The sequence below is a fragment of the Heptranchias perlo genome, chromosome 8 (genome assembly GCF_035084215.1).
Source record: "Heptranchias perlo isolate sHepPer1 chromosome 8, sHepPer1.hap1, whole genome shotgun sequence".
NCBI lineage: Eukaryota > Metazoa > Chordata > Chondrichthyes > Hexanchiformes > Hexanchidae > Heptranchias > Heptranchias perlo.
In genome coordinates this window covers 41,883,098-41,902,506 of record NC_090332.1, presented here as the reverse complement: position 1 = coordinate 41,902,506, position 19,409 = coordinate 41,883,098, and the positions used below count along the sequence as shown (strand labels likewise).

Sequence of the window (19,409 nt, the reverse complement as noted above, 5' to 3'; positions counted from 1 at the left end):
TTTTGAAAGTATGTAGCAAATCAGCACTCTGCACAAACTAGTGTTCTATAGGTCTACTATCCTCTGGCAAAAGGACTTCCTGATATCTGACCTAGTTCTGCCCTTGTGTAATATATGCATGACCCCTATCTAATTCAATAACCAATCAAAGTGACATGCTGGACGATCTGCCTCCTCTCACCTTCCTTTCCGTTAATCAAATCTGATAAACATGAAGCCCTGTTATTGAGGCACTGGCATAAATTTACCCCCCACCATGACTGTCTTTGTCTCTGATTTTTACAACCCTCTCACTATCAATCTTGCTTTACTTGAGAGTTTTTCTCTCACAAACGGGGAGAGGTGACATCTTTGTATTCCATTAGGTGTTACCTAAGTAGTTTTGAGGTTTTATGGATTTAATTAGTTTATAGCTTTTCCATGGCTTGAACTGAGAACTTGTGTTAGCTAAAAGCCTTTTCCCAGCATTCAATTCAACAGCTGAACTCCATTTTGTGTGGTCAGATTTCAAGCTGAAACTCCATTTTCGATACAGGTTAGGACAATTCTCCAATAGTCAGCTCATGGTTAAACAGGAAAACAAGATTACAAGCAGTCTAGTTCAATGTGAGACAGTGGCCAAGGAGAGGGATAGAGTTGGTAGCACTGGTGCAGAGTTTGTGATGAGAGCTGACGACAATGGCCTAGAAATTTGATGGTGCAATGCGTGTTTTTCAGGTACAAACCAGACGCCTAAGCATCCAACATGGCAGGCAGGGCACGCGCACTCATTACGCACTAGAATTGCGCCACCTGCCCTATTGGTGAAGGCAGAAAGATGTACAGGGCCTGTGACTGAAACAGGCTTTAGTCACTTTGCATATGTTAAATAATACCTGTTTGAGGTCCCCCATGCAAAAATGGGCTGCCTTAACTGTAGCTGTGGAAAACCTGGTCTACCAGCCAGGTCACTGGGACTGCAGGAGTCTGCCACCAAAAAGGAAATGTTTTTTAAAAATTTGAGTGCGGAGCCAGGAAGAGTACTCCTCCTGGCTCCACTGCAGTGCCAAAGACCATTGCTAGCCCCCTTCCTCCCTCCCCCTTGCTTCCCCCATCTACCAGTCATCCCCCTGCCTCCCGCTCACTTCCCCCCCTCTCCTAGAACCCACTTGAGGGTAATTGAAAGTGATAGCCTCTTCGCCAGTGAGCTGCCTAGGGACGCCCAGCAAGCATTTGCAGTTTGCTGGTTTCATGTAAAAGAAGCTGGAGGCCCAATAATGGGTGTGCCTTGAGCCTACCCGTTCCAGTGCAGGAATCTTTCACCACACCCAGTTTGCGCCAGCCAAACCCAAACGAAAGAGTAATAAATCCTGGGCCATCCTAAGCAAGCTCCCCATGTTACAAGCTGGGAAAATCTATAGCAGCTGCCTAACAATTCTAATACACAACACATTGATGATGAAATGCATGCTGATTTTTAACAGCATTGAGCATGGATACGTGGAATTTGTATATAGATTTGCAACAATTTGCTAGAATCCTATACCATCACTTTCACTAAATAAAAATCTATTGTACACTTGTAAGATCACGATATCAACTGCATTTGGTTATAAGGAAGCATTACGGTAGGCATTAGTAAGTCCATATAAAGTATAACCCCCCCCAACTAATATATGCCATAGAATTTAGTTTTGAAATAATTTGTTGACAGTTTCTTTTGTAGAACACTGTCCACCAACGTTTCATGAAATCTAGGACAACAAAGATACAAACAAAATAAGCATGTTAGTACAGGTGGGTGCTGAGTAGCTGTTTACAGAACCTTTTTTAATTTTGCAATCACAGGCACATTATAGTAACATGTCATTATTTACAAACCTTGTATAAAGAAATAAGTACATGCTGTGTAAAATATAAAATACTTAATCACAAAGAGGCAAATACAATTGCTGTACATCACAGCATTCAGCCATTACATTAGGGATGGGAATGCTACAACAGCATTAAGTCTCTTCTCATAACCAAATGTAAATACATAAAGTGTTGTACCAGTTAGTCTTCACTTCACTCGCATCTCCAAGCCTGGGCCACCAGCACATAAGGTGGAATAGACATTATGGACCTTCTATTCTCTCCTTCAGTTGCCAGTGTGTAATAAACTTCAATTTAGCAGGATTTTACCAAGATTTCATATGGGCTATAAATTAATTTCAATTGCCTAAGCAGAGGCCTTTTCTAGTCAATTGTACATCAATGATTCAAAAGTGAGGATAAAAAGTGTCAGTTTGCCGATTACACAAAGGTGGTGAGAAGGGAGTTGCAAATAATCAAGATCAAGCTGATCAGGAACAGAGGGCTATGGATAGCTGAGAAATCAGATTAAGAAATGGCAAATGAAATTTCAATTTTGACAATTAAAGTGATGAGACTAGGCCAGAAGAATAAATGGAACTATAAACTAAATGGTGTTAGTCTACAGGACACAGCGCAAGAAAAAGATTTATGGGCATCGGTGGTCAATGTGGCAGTGGTGAAAAATAGCAAATAGGATCTTGGGTTGTATGGTGCAATTGTATAGAACAGAAATCAGAGTCCAATACAATGCTGATTTCCCTTCGGATGCTGCCAGTGAGGAGCAGCACCCACAAGAAATTACAGTCCTGCAGACCTCAATTTTCGGTTCATTTCAATTAATTGACAGAAAACCAAGATTTGTCTGCCTGTGATTTCCCTATCAATGCTCCCTCTAACTGTCATTTTTCACTGGAAGTGCCCGATCAGGAATTCAGCTCGACTGAACCTAATTAAGACATTGTTTCATCCCTTGTGCAGTTCTGATAGTCATATTACAGGAAAAGCATCATAGCGCTAGAAAAGGTGCAAAGGGCTACTTTTCTGATACCTGGCATCAGATACCTAAACTGTTAGAAGATGCTAATGTAAACAAATTCAGCTTCTGTAGAGAAGATTGAGAGGGGATCTTTTTGAGGCATTCAAGATCCTTAAGGGTATCGACAAGTTGAACCCTGAGCAACTGTTTACCATACGCCCTGAGAATAGGATGACTCTCTAAAGAGGGAAGTTGAATGGCTGGATCAGATACAACTATTTCACAAAGGGTGGTGAATTTTTGGATTAGACTGCCCAAGAAGATGATTGAGGCTGATATCATCAGTAATTTTAAGGAGTTGGACAGGCTCTTGGTGAGAAAGTCAATTGTGGTATAGATAGTAAACTGTATTCTGTTTTGAACTCTAGGACCAGTTGCACCAAAATAGTCTTCTCCAGTCCTGTACATCGCCATGTTCCTATGAAAGGCATTTACCACAATATACCAGGCAACACTGCATAGCTTCCACAGAGCCGAATACCCAATTCCTCTGTGCCCTGGATTTCCTAATTTGCTCTGTACTATGGTCTAAAATGAATAAGAAAACATTCATCAACAAGAAATGAGAATTTTTGAAATGCTGATGTCAATGGGAGTAACATTAATTATCTCCTTTTCCATCCCTGCTGCAATTCTCAATTATTTGACTTGTAGAAATTGGAATCAGAGTACCTGGTATTTAGAACAAATCTAAGGAATAAGGGGTGCAAAATTAACATCTATCAATTAGCTGCAGTTTCTTGAATCCCAGCTTATAGTTTTGCTATTTAGGAATAAGCAAAGTTGTCAATATCTGAAGTAACCCAAAACCTCTTAAAAATTAGTTTGAAAATTTAAATTATCATATGGAGTAAAGTCTTAAGCTCCCTGTTACTTTCTTTGATTACAAAAGGTATAATGAGTGGTGGCTGTCTCCATCCTACACTATGGCACAGTTTAAAAGTTAAATTAGAAAGGATTAGATTAGGAATCCTATTGTGTAATTTTAGCAAATCAGTTTAAGGGTCACTTTTTGCCACAAATAAATTTCATAAATTCACCATGTATATAACCTTACATTAGAGACCTGGGAAGCAGAATAGAATCATAACAATCAAGTACCCAGTTCTTGGCATTATGTGCATATTCAGTGTGTCAGATCTATCATATACAGAGAGCACAAGATTTCTCTGCTTAATAAAATATTTTGATTCAACTAAGAGGGACTTGCAATTTAGGTCCACTTTGGAGGTTAGGCTAGCTGAGAGTTTGACTCACAATGATGATGTACCTTTTAACATTCATTTGAATCCCCAATTTCTCCACAGATTTTGAATCTAGAAAACAATTAAGTGGAGTTATGGCTCCTGTCATGGACAAATTAATCCAACAGCCAAAGATCGTCTCATACTCCCCGATTTGTAATACTTCAACTACAAAGTAAGTAACATAACATACAAGGATTTAGTTCAGAAGCCCTCGTTTGCTGGGAAGCTTCGGGTCTTTGAGCTATCCCCAAGTGTGCTAATGTGTAGTTCAAGCAGTAAAATGTAGTGGCGAAGGAATAATGTGTACCACAAGAGGAGGAGAGAAAATTGTTTAAAACAACCAATATATGGGTGCAGACCATAAATTTTTCAGTCACCTGCAGAAATCCAGCCCAAAACCAAATTTCTTATGGCATACAGTAAATATCTCAACATCTCTCAAAACATATTCTCCACATCCATGGAATGGGATATTACTGGTTTCTTGTCCAAACCATCTCTGCTGATCTAATGAAATAATTAGTGATTGTTATGTTAGACTATGTAGCCTTTAATAAAACTGACCTGCTTCCCCTGAACTACCCATATTAAGACCTCTAATTTAGACAAAGTATTTGCTTTTTTAAAAAAAGTTTGTTGAATGCTTGTGCTGACCAAATTGAGGGATGCAACTCTCCATTCTTCCTTAGCAATGTGCTTTAGCTATAAACATAGAACAGCCTGCAACACTCTAAAATTTTCCATTTCCCACACCAACTACCGTGTAGCCTTTTGTGACTGGCACTAAATTGGCAATCTGTCAAATTATAGGTAATTTTGTTCTGTAGACCTCAACTAAGGGTTGAGGACTGGCCAATTTCATTACATTTGCAGCTAACAGAAAGGGGAGATTTTGGTCTGGACTAAATTCAAATCCATCTGCCAAAGGTGAAAGGGCTGCGTGCTAGCCAGGTGTGTCACCCAGTCACCATTTAGCTAAAATTTATAGTCAACATGGAGGAGTGAGATGAAGTGGTCACTGCAGCAGACACAGACTCTACTCCTTTAAAGGTAAATCATAAAGAGGGCAGCAATGAGCCATTTAACACTTTATGGGAAACCTTCAGCAGATTTAGTTATCATTAGATCCTTTAAGTGTTTATAATATTTAACTGTCCCCCAGATGACTTCACCTAATATTTTTAAAAGAAGTCTGAGCAAAATATTTCATGTTAGGGTCTACAAGAGTACTTCAGTTATGGAGTCTGTTCCAGACAAATAGACAGTGGAACAAATGACAGGTTAACTATATGTTTCAAAGTTTAAATAAAATAATACTTGAAGGTAAGGCCTTATAGTAACCTTATGCTTAAGTATTTGATTAAAAGATATTTCTAATTTAACAGTATTGCATTTTTTTAAAATTCAAAAATGATTTTTTTCCCCCAAGACTCACCCTAAGGTGGTTGACCTGTCAATTAGAACTGCCATCTTCTCAGCATTTGCACATCACAGGTTTGGGCACATCTGGACTCCATGAACATGTAAGCCTTCTATGTTTATACTGTTATGGTTTACACATCAGTCCCAAACTAGATCAAAGAGTCTGTAACAAACCCAGTTTATTATACAAGCGCTTAGTAAATAATGAGATGGTTATTAATTCTGGTGTTTTACAGGCAACAATGGTTTTGAACTACAGCATAACATTATAATTGACAAGAATACAAAATTCAACTACCATTACACATTCTAAGTTGCAAACAATTTAATTTTACTGTTATAGCCTGGAAATATTTGTAAATGGAAGTAGAAGACTGCAAATTGTTGTAGTGTTGCATTGTCCTCTGTGAACTACCACTGGTCACGATCACAAGTAATACAGTACTGCTTATACTTTAATATAGTTGAAGCAAAGATTGCACTCAAAGGTCTCTAGTAATCAAAATGTTAGGTTTCGGATCCATTCTTCTTTAAGTCTGCTGTCCACAACAACATTTTATTTTTTGATAACTTCCTGTTTAAGTTTTTCTGCCAAATGTTTCCTTTTCTGAATTTTCTGCTTTTCTTCCTCAGACAGTTTCTTTAGATTAAAAAAACAAGGTGGTAAGTTGTTGTGCTCCTTATTCTATTTCTGCATTATCTAGAAAGTGTAATCAAACGTTTGGTGAGAGCTGCTGTACGTTTCAGACTTTTCACAAGACTGTTGTGATGCCATTTCCATTCTTTTTTTCTCTTACAGCAATATAAATAAATTGTTTTCCTTCTGATTTTAAATTGTGAGTTTAAATGACATGCAGCAGTCGTGGACCTTGAACCTGCAACCCTCTAACTAAATGAGCTACAAGCTGGCCCAGAATAATGCAAAAAATTAACAAATGCATTTTGATCAAACAATGATTTCATGATTTGAAGGTGCACTATTCCTATTTATATGCATCAGGAATTTCCTAGGGGCTTCTCCCGCTCTTCCATCGTAACTTCAGCAACATCGTAACGCAGACTATGTACAATTTGTTCCATTAGGAACTCTACCATATTTTCAACCACTGTACTGACACAAAGCACTATGCTTCATAGAAAACAAGGACTAGTGTCATTTGAAAATGAACAAGACATTGAAATAGATATACAGAAAGGGTAGGACTGGGATAAAGAAATCACTTCAAACTTTGTCTACTAAGGATGTGTTGAACACATCTGTTGTGTACAATGCTTCTTCTAGCTGTGTGTTATGATTTGTTACACAGGTAGAAGTGTTAGTATCTCCATTCTGTTAGCATGAAAAGGAAAATACACAAAAAGTGAGTAGAAACTAAAATAACCAGATGAAATACAGATTTATGTTAAAAGAGCACAAGTAAAGCTTTAGAAAGTAAAACACAAAATGATTACAAAAAAATACAAACATAACACAAAAAGTAATTTCTACTCTTACCCTTCAATTTTATATCCTTTAGCTGCATTATCAGAGTGTCAGAAATTTGAATCCAAGGTGAGTGTTTTCAAACTTTCAGTGATCTCAACAACTAAGACAGCAATTTAAAAAAATATTTCCCCCCAATTTCCTCCTTCTCTCCTGAACATATACACCACATCTAATGCATTCCTTTTATCTACCCAATCGATCTAGTCTTCAAAAAAACTCTTAAATTTGTCAAAAACAACTTGCTTTTAACAAATCTGTGCTGTCTGTCCTTGATTAATCCATGTATTTTTAAATGCTTACTAATTTACTCTCAAATTATAGGTTCTAAGAGTTTGCCTACAACTCATGTCAGACTAACTGGTTCACAGAAATCTAGTTTATCCTTCTCTCCCTTCTTGAATTTGGGCACTAACTTGCTAATTTCCAGTCCCATGGCACAATTTGCGTATTTAAGAGGATTGAATAATTATGGCCAGAGCCTCTGCTATCTCCTCTGACTCCTTTCATCAGCCTAGGGTATATGCCATAAGGGCTTAGTGACTTATCCATCTTGAATTCTGCTGTTTTTTTTTTAGAACAATTCCTTTTCTGCATTTAGCTCTGGCAATTGTTCCATATCCTCCTGTAGTACATCTACATTCTCACTTCCACTCCACCATCATTTGTAAAAACTGATGGAAAATGTTTATTTAATATCGTCACCATATCTTCATGCTCCACAATTAGATTCCCTTCTTCATTCTCAAGTGGTCCTATCTTCTCTTTAACTGATTTTTTTTATACTTATAAAAGCTCTGACTTTTACTCTTACTAAAAACCTTTTATATTAGTTGCTAGTCTTTTTTCATATTTCTTTTTAGCCCCTACAATCTCCCTTTTCACCTCCCTACTACGCTTCTTATATTTCTCAATTATCTTTAGTATTGTTAGCCCTAACTTTATCATAAGCTTCTCCTTTAACTTTCAGTTTAGTTTTAATCTATTTTTATACTTTGATGCAGCCCTTTTTGACTTACAGGAATGTATTTATTTTGTACTCTATGCATCTCATTTTTGAAGATTCCCCACTATTGATATGTTGACCTGTTTACTAACTTTTCTGCCCAGTTTGTGTGTGCCAGATCCCCATCTATCTCACTGGAATTTGTCTTTTTCAAGTTCAACACCCATATCTTTGACTCTTCATTATCCTTTCCTATTCTTACATTGAACCTAACTATGTTATGGTCACTATTTCCAATTGTTCTCCTACTCTCACACCACTTATGTGCACAAATTGGCTGCCATATTTGCCCACAATGACTATAATAATGATTACACTTAAAAAATAATTCATTGACTGTGAAGTGCTTTGGGACATTGAAGATGTGAAAGGTGTATTATAAATGCAAGTTCCTTCTTAAGAGCATTATAGATGCTGCTTCTACCACTGTGTCAAGTTGGGCATTCCATGTCCTATAGCTTACTCTTTAAAAAAACAATCTAACCTCTCTCTTTATTCTTTTAATGAATATCTTAAATTTACACTCTCTAGTTAGCAACTCATCAACTAGTGGAAATTGTTTTTCCCTGTTGACCTTATCAAAACCCCTCAAATCTCTATCATGTCTCCGTTTAGGTTTTTTGTTCCAATGAAAAGAGCCCCGTCTCTCCTTATAAGTAAGTTTCTCATTCTTGGTAATATCTTAGTGAATATTTTCTGCACTTTCTCCATGGCCTTGACATCATTCCTAAATTAAGATGCCCAAAACTGGACGTAGTATACTAGCTGTGATCTAACCAATAATTTGATTTAGTTTAGCATTACTTATTTGCTTTTGTACTCAATGCCCCTATTAACAAAATCTAGGATCCCAAATGCTTTTATTAAAAAAAAACTTCAGCAGCTTGTTCAGCCACTTTTTGTTCCTCCCAAAATTCTGTTTCTTAATAAAACAATTACAAGTTTCCTGAGTGTAACTGCATGTGAATCATGTGATGCAAAGTTAATCTGTGGGAATACAACTGCTTATGTGTTTGTGCATATGACTGAAAGCTGGAAAGTTCCTACCTCTTACTATATAAAGTACAGTGTAGTGAGCTTAATGTTTACTAAGATTAGCAGATTGGTTTGCTAGCAGTTTTGAGGCTGAAATCACTGCAGTGGCAACTACACAATAAAGGTATTCTGAATTTCTAAAGCCCTGCACTATATACACGCACATTGGAGCACAGAGTGTTGCAGGGAAGGAGAACAGCAGTTCAAATACCCTAGCTTGTTCAGTAGCTGATCTCTGATATGGAGATGCCGGTGATGGACTGGGGTTGACAATTGTAAACAATTTTACAACACCAAGTTATAGTCCAGCAATTTTATTTTAAATTCACAAGCTTTCGGAGATTTTCTCCTTCCTCAGGCAAATGTTTCAAGATCTCCTTGAAGCCTACGCATTTATACAATATGTATAAATATGTATAAATGCATATGTATAAATGCGTAGGCTTCAAGGAGATCTTGAAACATTTGCCTGAGGAAGGAGAAAATCTCCGAAAGCTTGTGAATTTAAAATAAAATTGCTGGACTATAACTTGGTGTTGTAAAATTGTTTACAATTGATCTCTGATAAGCAAGGAAGAACTAAGCAGAGGCACAAGGGAGAAACAATTGGGGAGGAGGGGTGGGGATAAGTCATTAGTGGGTAACTATAAATGCACTTCTTAGCAACCAGGTCAATTGGGGCAATTGGCCAGTTGTTCGATTTCTCAGCAGCAGAAATGTGGAACCTAGTAGAAATGCATCAGGGAGAAGAAGAAAAAAAGACATGCAACATAGACCTTGCTCTGGTAATACTAAAAGTAAACCTACTGGCCAAATGGGATCATCTGCCTTTCTGTTCCTGCACGTCATTTCAAAGCTCTCAATTCAAAACTGTGCAATAATTTTCTAACTCAGTATCAGGCAAGTGACTATACAGCATGTTACTTCTAATCTCAATTACACCAATGGAAGTGATTGATTATTGAAACCACATCAACGTCAGTAAATTGCTATTCCAGCATCTTTCTGACTTCATACTGTCAAGTTTCCATTGGGGTGTAGTCAGTGAAGTAAACAAAGATTTTCCTTCTTGGAAGGAAATTTTACTTGAGGAAATCTAGAAATTAAGTACTTCCTCCTACAGTAATGCTCTCCTTTAATATCGTTATCTATTTTAATTAGAATGATACCATCAGATACTACCTTAGTCCACACATATATTTTGCAATTTTATACAGCTCTTCCCAAGATTTTTAAACCAGCAGAGGGCAGGTTACATTCTATACTGTTCAATGGAATTAATTTTAGATCATATTTCTACTAACATCTGGTTGATAAACCAAGTAGCTTCTTTGTTTCAAATCAAAATATAAATCTGCTACAGCAATATTTCAAAAGTGACACATAGCTCTATCTCTCCATCACCTGAACCACAACCACCTTCATTCTGTCAAACTGCCAGTCAAGTAACAGATGAGTCACAACTTTTTCCAACTGAACATCAAGGCTGAAGCCAATGTTTACGCCACCGCCGCCGCCCCCCCCCCATCATGAACTCCGCTCTTGCTACTGACTCTATTCCCCTCCCCAGTCAATTGCTCAGGCTGAACTTCGATGTTTTGTTCAACCCACAATTGCATTTCAAACCCCACATCCTATCCATGACAAAACTACCTATTTCCACTTTTCCAACTTTGTCCTGCTCAGCTACTATCTCAGTCACTCTGCCTCTGTAATCCCTATTCATGCTTCCGTTATCTCTACACTTTATTTCTGCAAAGTCTTCTTTCCTGCCTCACCACCTCCCCAAAACTCGTATTTATTCAAAATGCAACCACGTGTAGCTTGTCCTGCACAAGGTCCCACTTGCCCACCACAGCCATCCTTGTTGACCTATACTTGCTACATGGCCCTCGATGTTTTGAAATTGAAATAATCATCCTCATCTTCAAATCAGTCCACAGCCTCATCCCACCTCCCCAGTTTGCATCTTCTCCCACACCCTTCAATGTCTGGCCTTCGATGCAAGACCACCCAACCGCCAACCCACCATTAGTATTGTAAAATGGTAGTTTGCAGCCTAAATGGTAAATTAAGTAAAGATCAAAATAATTGGCAAAAGGTAGAAGGAAATAAATAAATGAAAGTAACATGCAAATTAGATGTAGTTTTAATGCAGCCGTTATGTGTTAAGGAACAGAAACAAAATATGAACTATACAACTTGATGGTCACCCCTACTTTGCTAAGCAGTTAAGTCTTCGGGGTATTTATGTAGACTCAGCACTTTCCCTTTAACTTGTTTCTCTCCAGCTTCGTTGCCCGTGTGCTACTTTGGTGCTGGCAGTTAAAGCTCGGACTATATATTCTTTATTTTGGGAAAGGGAGGAAGATCCTAATGCAGACCCATACTAATTATGAAGTCTTTACACTTGGGGGTGCAGGCAAACCTTTGTTCTCTTCCTCTAATGTTGTCTCTCACTTTGACAATGAAGCACACGACAGTTTCCCCTAAGCAAGTGAATTTGCTTGACAAATTATCTACATAACAGTACCTCTTTGGTTTCTAGTGTGGGTTGTGGTTTCTGGTTTTCTGGATTTTTTGGTAGATGTTTCTCCCTCTGTTCTTTCTTCATGGCCACTAATTTATCCCGCTGCTCCTTAAGATATTCTGCTCGTTCATGAAGCTGTCTCCTCTCACTCTCTGAAAGTTCCTGCCATGAAGAATAAACAGCATGTTTGATAATTTTGGGCCCCATTACTGAGTCAGCATGGCATGTGCAGGTGGTGTTGTTCCCATGTGCCTGCTGCCCTTGTCCTTCTAGGTGGTAGAGGTCACAGGTTTGGGAGGTGCTGTCGAAGAAGCCTTGCCGAGTTGCTGCAGTGCATCCTGTAGATGGTACACACTGCAGTCATGGTGCGCTGGTGGTGAAGGAAGTGAATGTTTAGGGTGGTGGATGGGGTGCCAATCAAGCGGGCTGCTTTGTCCTGGATGGTGTCGAGCTTCTTGAGTGTTGTTGGAGCTGCACTCATCCAGGCAAGTGGAGGGTATTCCATCACACTCCTGACTTGTGCCTTGTAGATGGTGGAAAGGCTTTGGGGAGTCAGGAGGTGAGTCACTCACTGCAGAATACCCAGCCTCTGACCTGCTCTTGTAGCCACAGTATTTATGTGGCTGGTCCAGTAATGTTTCTGGTCAATGATGACCCCCGGGATGTTGTTGGTGGGGGATTCGGGGCGATGGTAATGTCGTTGAATGTCAAGGGGAGGTGGTTAGATCTCTCTTGTTGGAGATGGCATTGCTTGGCACTTGTCTGCAGCGAATGTTACTTACCACTTATCAGCCCAAGCCTGGATGTTGTCCAGGCCTTGCTGCTTGCGGGCTCGGACTGCTTCATTATCTGAGGGGTTGCGAATGGAACTGAACACTGTGCAATCATCAGCGAACATCCCCATTTCTGACCTAATGATGGAGGGAAGGTCATTGATGAAGCAGTTGAAGATGGTTGGGCCAAGGACACTGCCCTGAGGAACTCCTGCAGCAATGTCCTGGGGCTGAGATGATTGGCCTCCAACAACCACTTCCATCTTCCTTTGTGCTGGGTATGACTCCAGCCACTGGAGAGATTTCCCCCCGATTCCCATTGGCTTCAATTTTACTAGGGCTCCTTGGTGCCACACTCAGTCAAATGCTTCCTTGATGTCAAGGGCAGTCGCTCTCACCTCACCTCTGGAATTCAGCTCTTTTATCCATATTTGGGCCAAGGCTGTTATGAGGTCTGGAGCCGAGTGGTCCTGGCGGAATCCAAATTGAGCATTGTTGAGCAGGTTATTGGTGAGTAAGTGCCGCTTGATAGCACTGTCGACGACACCTTCCATCACTTTGCTGATGATTGAGAGTAGACTGATGGGGCGGTAATTGGCCGGATTAGATTTGTCCTGCTTTTTGTGGACAGGACATACCTGGGCAATTTTCTACATTGTCAGGTAGATGCCAGTGCTGTAGCTGTACTGGAACAGTTTGGCTAGACGCGCAGCTAATTCTGGAGCACAAGCCTTCAGCACCACAGCCGGAATATTGTTGGAGCCCATAGCCTTTGTTGTATCCAGTGCACTCAGCTGGAGCTGCGGGTGGACTCACTGTGGAGCATCCGCAATGCTGAGACTATTGTGGATAGCACGTTCAGTGAGGTGGTCACACCGCAGGTAAAGATTAGGCATGCAGAAAGGAAATGGGTGACCGCCAGGCAGAGTAAAAGGACCAGGCAGGTAGAGCAGCAGTCCCCTGGGGCCATCTCCCTCTCAAACAGATATTCTGCTATGGATGCTGTTGGGGGAGATGGCTTATCAGGGGAAAGCAGCAAGAGCCAAGTTCGTGGCACCACCGGTGGCTCTGCTGCACAGGAGGGGAGGAAGAAGAGTGACAGGGCTATAGTGATAGGGGATTCAATTGTAAGGGGAACAGATAGGCATTTCTGCGGCCGTAAACGTGACTCCAGGATGGTATGTTGCCTCCCTGGTGCTAGGATCAAGGATGTCACGGAACGGCTGCAGGGCATTCTGGAGGGGGAGGGTGAACAGCCAGTAATCGTGGTCCATATCGGTACCAACGACATAGGTTTAAAAAAAAAAGGGATGAGGTCCTGCAAGGTGAATTCAAGCAGTTAGGAGATAAATTAAAAAGCAGGACCTCAAAGGTAGTGATCTTAGGATTACTACCAGTGCCACGTGCTAGTGAGTATAGGAACAGGAGAATAGACAGGATGAATGCGTGGCTGCAGGGATGTTGTAGGAGGGAGGGACTTAGATTCCTGGGACATTGGGACTGGTTCTGGGGAAGGTGGGATCTGTACAAGCGAGACGGGTTACACCCGAGCAGGACCGGGACCAATGTCCTCGTGGGGGTGTTTGCTAGTACTGTTGGGGAAGGTTTAAACTAGAGTGGCAGGGGGATGGGAACCTTAGCGGGGAGTCAGAAGGGAGTAAAGTTGAGAGCAGCAAGAGAGGGGAAGACCCAGGGGAAATTTACAATACAAATAGTACAAACAGTTGATCAAGAACAAGTGAAAGGGAAAAGCGTAGAGCAGCAGAGAGAAAGTGTACTTTAGACACTACAGATAAAGTGAAAACTAGAAGGTGTAAGGTGATTATCCCAGCATCAAAGCTGAAGGTCAGGCTAGGGTGTGTGTGGCCCAACTAAGAATTCTATATACAAATGCACGGAGTATAAGGAATAAATTAAATGAACTACAGGTTCAAATTCAAATTGTAGGGTATGACTCGATAGATATTACTGAGACATGGCTGCAGGATTGGGAACTAAATATACCGGGTTATAAAGTCTACAGGAGAGATAGGGAAAATGGAAGAGGGGGAGGAGTAGCCTTAGTGATTAGAGATGAAATCAATTCAATGATAAAGGAGGATATAACGAGAGGTAAGCAGACAACAAAGACCTTATGAGTTCAATTGAGAAATAGGAAAGGATCTAAGACTATCGTGGGAGTTCTGTATAGGACCCCTGGCAGCAGCTCTGAATTGCTAGATTGTATAAATGCAGAGATTAGACAAGCGTGTAAGAAAGGCATAGTGGTCTTAATGGGGGACTTTAACCTTCACACAGATTGGGGAAAGCAGACTAGCAACTGTCAGAAAGGTAGTGAATTTCTTGAGTGTGTCCGGGATAGTTTTCTACAGCAGTATGTCCTAGAGGCAACAAGGGGGCAAGCCATACTAGATTTAGTAATGAGTAATGCACCAGATTTAATTAACGGCTTAACTGTGCGTGAACATCTATCCAATAGCAATCATAACATGATCGAGTTCAATGTAGTGTTTGAAAGGGAAAAAAGTGAATCAGCTGCTAAGATTCTAGACTTGGGTAAGGCCGACTTCAATGGGATGAGACAGAGACTGTCCACAGTAAACTGGGCAAATCCGTTAATGGGTAATACGACTGATGATCAGTGGGAAATGTTTAAAGAAACATTTAACGTGATACAGAACCGGTTTATACCCGAGGGGCAAGAACTCTACTTGCCAAAAAAAACAGCCATGGACAACTAAAGAAGTAAAGGACAGTATAAGACATAAGGAAAGGGCATACAAAAAGGCAAAAAATGGCACAGATCCTGGCGAATGGGCAAGATACAAAGATCAACAAAGGGTCACAAAACAGATAGTAAGAGCTACAAAAAGATAGTATGAAAAGAAACTTGCAAGTGATATCAAACCAATACGAAGAACTTTTATAGTTATATTAGGAAAAAGAGGGTGGTCAGGAGCAGTGTTGGCCCCTTAAAAACTGAAAGTGGGGATATTGTCATTGACAATGGGGAAATGGCAGACATGTTGAATAATTACTTTGCGTCAGTATTCACAGTAGAAAAAGAGGATAGCATGCTGGAAATCCCAAGAAAACTAATATTGAATTGGGGACAGGGACTCGATAAAATTAACATAAGTAAAGCAACCGTAATGAAGAAAATAATAGCACTAAAGAGTGACAAATCCCCAGGACCAGATGGTTTCCATCCCAGGGTTTTAAAGGAAGTAGGTGAGCACATTGCAGATGCACTAACTATAATCTTTCAAAGTTCTCTAGATTCAGGAACTGTCCCTCCAGATTGGAAAATTGCACTGTGCGTGAACATCTATTCAATAGCAATCATAACATGATCGAGTTCAATGTAGTGTTTGAAAGGGAAAAAAGTGAATCAGCTGCTAAGATTCTAGACTTGGGTAAGGCCGACTTCAATGGGATGAGACAGAGACTGTCTCAAGAAAGGAGAGAAAGGGAAACCGGGGAATTATAGACCAGTTAGCCTAACATCTGTTGTGGGGAAATTGCTGGAGTCTATAATTAAGGATAGGGTGACTGGACAGCGAGAATTTTCAGTTAATCAGGGAGAGCCAGTATGGATTTGTGAAAGGTAGGTCGTGCCTGACAAACCTGACTGAATTTTTTGAAGAGGTGACTAAAGTAGTGGACAGGGGAATGTCAATGGATGTTATTTATGTGGACTTCCAGAAGGCATTTGATAAGGTCCCACATAAGAGACTGTTAGCTAAGATAGAAGCCCATGGAATAGAGGGAAAAGCATGGACTTGGTTAGGAAGTTGGCTAAGCGAAAGGTGACAGAGGGTAGGGATAATAAGTAGGTACTCACTAGTGGAGTCCCGCAGGGATCTGTCTTGGGGCCTCAATTATTCACAATATTTATTAACGACTTAGATGAAGGCATAGAAAGTCTCATATCTAAGTTTGCCGATGACACAAAGATTAGTGACATTGTAAGCAGTGTAGATGAAAACATAAAATTACAAAGCGATATTGATAGATTAGGTGAATGGGCAAAACTGTGGCAAATGGAATTCAATGTAGACAAATGTGAGGTCATCCACTTTGGATCAAAAAAGGATAGAACAGGGTACCTTCTAAATGGTAAAAAATTAAAAAGTGTGGATGTCCAAAGGGACTTAGGGGTTCAGGTACATAGATCATTGAAGTGTCATGAACAGGTGGAGAAAATAATCAAGAAGGCTAATGGAATGCTGGCCTTTATATCTAAAGGACTGGAGTACAAGGTGGCAGAAGTTATGCTGCAGCTATACAAAACCCTGGTTAGACGAGTACTGAGAGTAGTTCTGGGCACCGCACCTTCGGAAGGACATATTGGCCTTGGAGGGAGTGCGGCGTAGGTTTACTAGAATGATACCCGGACTTCAAGGGTTAAGTTACGAGGAGAGATTACACAAATTGGGGTTGTATTCTCTCGAGTTTCGAAGGTTAAGGGGTGATCTGATCGAAGTTTATAAGATATTAAGGGGAACGGATAGGGTGGATAGAGAGAAACTATTTCCGCTGGTTGGGGATTCTAGGAGTAGGGGGCACAGTCTAAAAATTAGAGCCAGACCTTTCAGGAGTGAGATTAGAAAACATTTCTGCACACAAAGGGTGAAAGAAGTTTGGAACTCTCTTCCGCAAACGGCAATTGATACTAGCTCAATTGCTAAATTTAAATGTGAGATAGATAGCTTTTTGGCAATCAAAGGTATTAAGGGAAACGGGCTGACGGCAGGTATATGGAGTTAGATCACAGATCAGCCATGATCTTATCAAATGGCGGAGCAGGCACGAGGGGCTGAATGGCCTACTCCTGTTCCTATGTTTCTTGATGTCACGTGGAGTGAATCGAATTGGCTGAAGACTGGCTTTTGTGATGGTGGAGATATTGGGAGGAGGCCGAGATGGATCATCCACTCGGCACTTCTGGCTGAAGATGGTTGCAAACGCTTCAGCCTTGTCTTTTGCACTCGTGCTGGACTCTGCCATCATTGAGGATGGGGATGTTTACAGAGCTTCCTCCTCCAGTTAGTTGTTTAATTGTCCACCACCATTCACGACTGGATGTGGCAGGACTGCAGAGCTTTGATCTGATCCGTTGGTTGTGGAATCGCTTAGCTCTGTCTATAGCATGTTGCTTCCGCTGTTTAGCATGCATGTAGTACAGAGTTGTAGCTTCACCAGGTTGGCACCTCATTTTTAGGCACGCCTGGTGCTGCTCCTGGCATGCTCTTCTACATTCCTCATTGAACCAGGATTGATCCCCTGGCTTGTTGGTAATGGTAGATTGTGGAATATGTCAGGCCATGAGGTTACAGATTGTGCTGAAATACAATTCTGCTGCTGCTGATGGCCCAGTGCTTCATGGATGCCCAATTTTGAGCTGCTAGATCTGTTCTGAATCTATCCCATTTAGCATGGTGATAGTGCCACACAACATGGTGGATGGTGTCCTCAGAGCGAAGACGGGACTTCGTCTCCAAAAGGACTGTGCGGTGGTCACTCCTACAATACTGTCATGGACAGATGCATCTGCGACAGGCAGATTGGTGAGGACGAGATCAAGTAGGTTTTTCCCTAGTGTTGGTTTGCTCACCACCTGCCGCACGCCCAGTCTGGCAGCTCTGTCCTTCAGGATTCGGCCAGCTCGGTCAGTAGTGGTGCTACCGAGCCACTCTTGGTGCTGGACATTGAAGTCCCCCACCCAGAGTACATTTTGTGCCCTTGCTACCCTCAGTGCTTCCTCCAAGTGATGCTCAACATGGAGGAGGATTGATTCATCAACTGAGGGAGGGCATTAGGTGGTAATCACCAGGTTTCCTTGCCCATGTTTGACCTGATGCCATGAGATTTCATGGGGTCCGGAATCAATGTTGAGGAGTCCAAGGGCCGCTCCCATCCTGTCTGTATATCACTGTACCATTACGTCTGGTGGGTCTACCCTGCCGGTGAGATGGTAATGGAAGAGTCTGGGATGTTGGCTGAAAAGTATGATTCTGAGAGTATGGCTATGTCAGGCTGGTCAAGTAACAAGAAGTCCCCAGATGTTAGTGAGGAGGACTTTGCAGGGTCGACTGGGCTCAGTTTGCCTTTGTCATGACTGATGTCCAGTGGTCTGATGCCGGGTGGTCGGTCCGGTTTTATTCTTTTGACTTTTTGTAGCGAGATTTTACAACTGAGTGGCTTGCTAGGCCATTTCAGAGGGCAATTAAGAATCAACCACATTGCTGTGGTCTGGTGTCACATATCGGCCAGACTGGATAAGGACGGCAGGTTTTCTGGCCTAAAGGACATTAGTGAACCAGATGGGTTTTTACGACAATCCGCTAGTTTCATGACCACCATTACTGATACTAGTTTTTTTTAATTCCAGATTTTTTAAAATTAATTGAATTTAAATTCCCCAGCTGCCATGGCAGGATTTGAACTCATGACTCCAGATTATTAGTCCAGCAACATAACCACTATGCTACCGTACAGTACATAGACCTTGTCTGGCAAGTCCGTTGAACTCTGCCCCAAAAAATGGACAAAGCAGCCCGCTTGATTGGCACCCCATCCACCACCCTAAACATTCACTCCCTTCACCACCAGCGCACCGTGGTTGCAGTGTGTACCATCCATAGGATGCACTGCAGCAACTTGCCAAGGCTTCTTTGACAGCACCTCCCAAACCCATGACCTCTACCACCTAGAAGGACAAGGGCAGCAAACACATGGGAACAACACCACCTGCACGTTCCCCTCCAAGTCACACACCATCCCAACTTGGAAATATATCGCCGGTCCTTCTCATAGCTGGGTCAAAATCTTGGAACTCCCTAATAGCACTGTGGGAGAACCTTCACCACATGGACTGCCGCGGTTCAAAAAGGCGGCTCATCACCACCTTCTCGAGGGCAATTAGGGGTGGGCAATAAAATGCTGGCTTTGCCAGCGACGCCCACATCCCATGAACGAATAATAAAAAAACCCAGAGGACGTAGATTTAAAGTGATCGGCAAAAGAACCAAAGGTGAC

At 41.2% G+C, this 19,409-nt stretch overlaps 1 protein-coding gene across 1 annotated transcript in view; it reads right to left on the bottom strand.

Moving 5' to 3' along the window:
- Positions 1–1,781: 1,781 nt before the first annotated feature.
- Positions 1,782–19,409, bottom strand: part of cfap36 (cilia and flagella associated protein 36) — a 110,670-nt gene continuing 93,042 nt past the window's right edge. The window contains 2 exon segments of the mRNA XM_067989028.1: positions 1,782–6,181; positions 11,599–11,757. Coding sequence (XP_067845129.1) covers positions 6,098–6,181; positions 11,599–11,757 — 243 coding nt within the window. The 3' untranslated portion in view covers positions 1,782–6,097.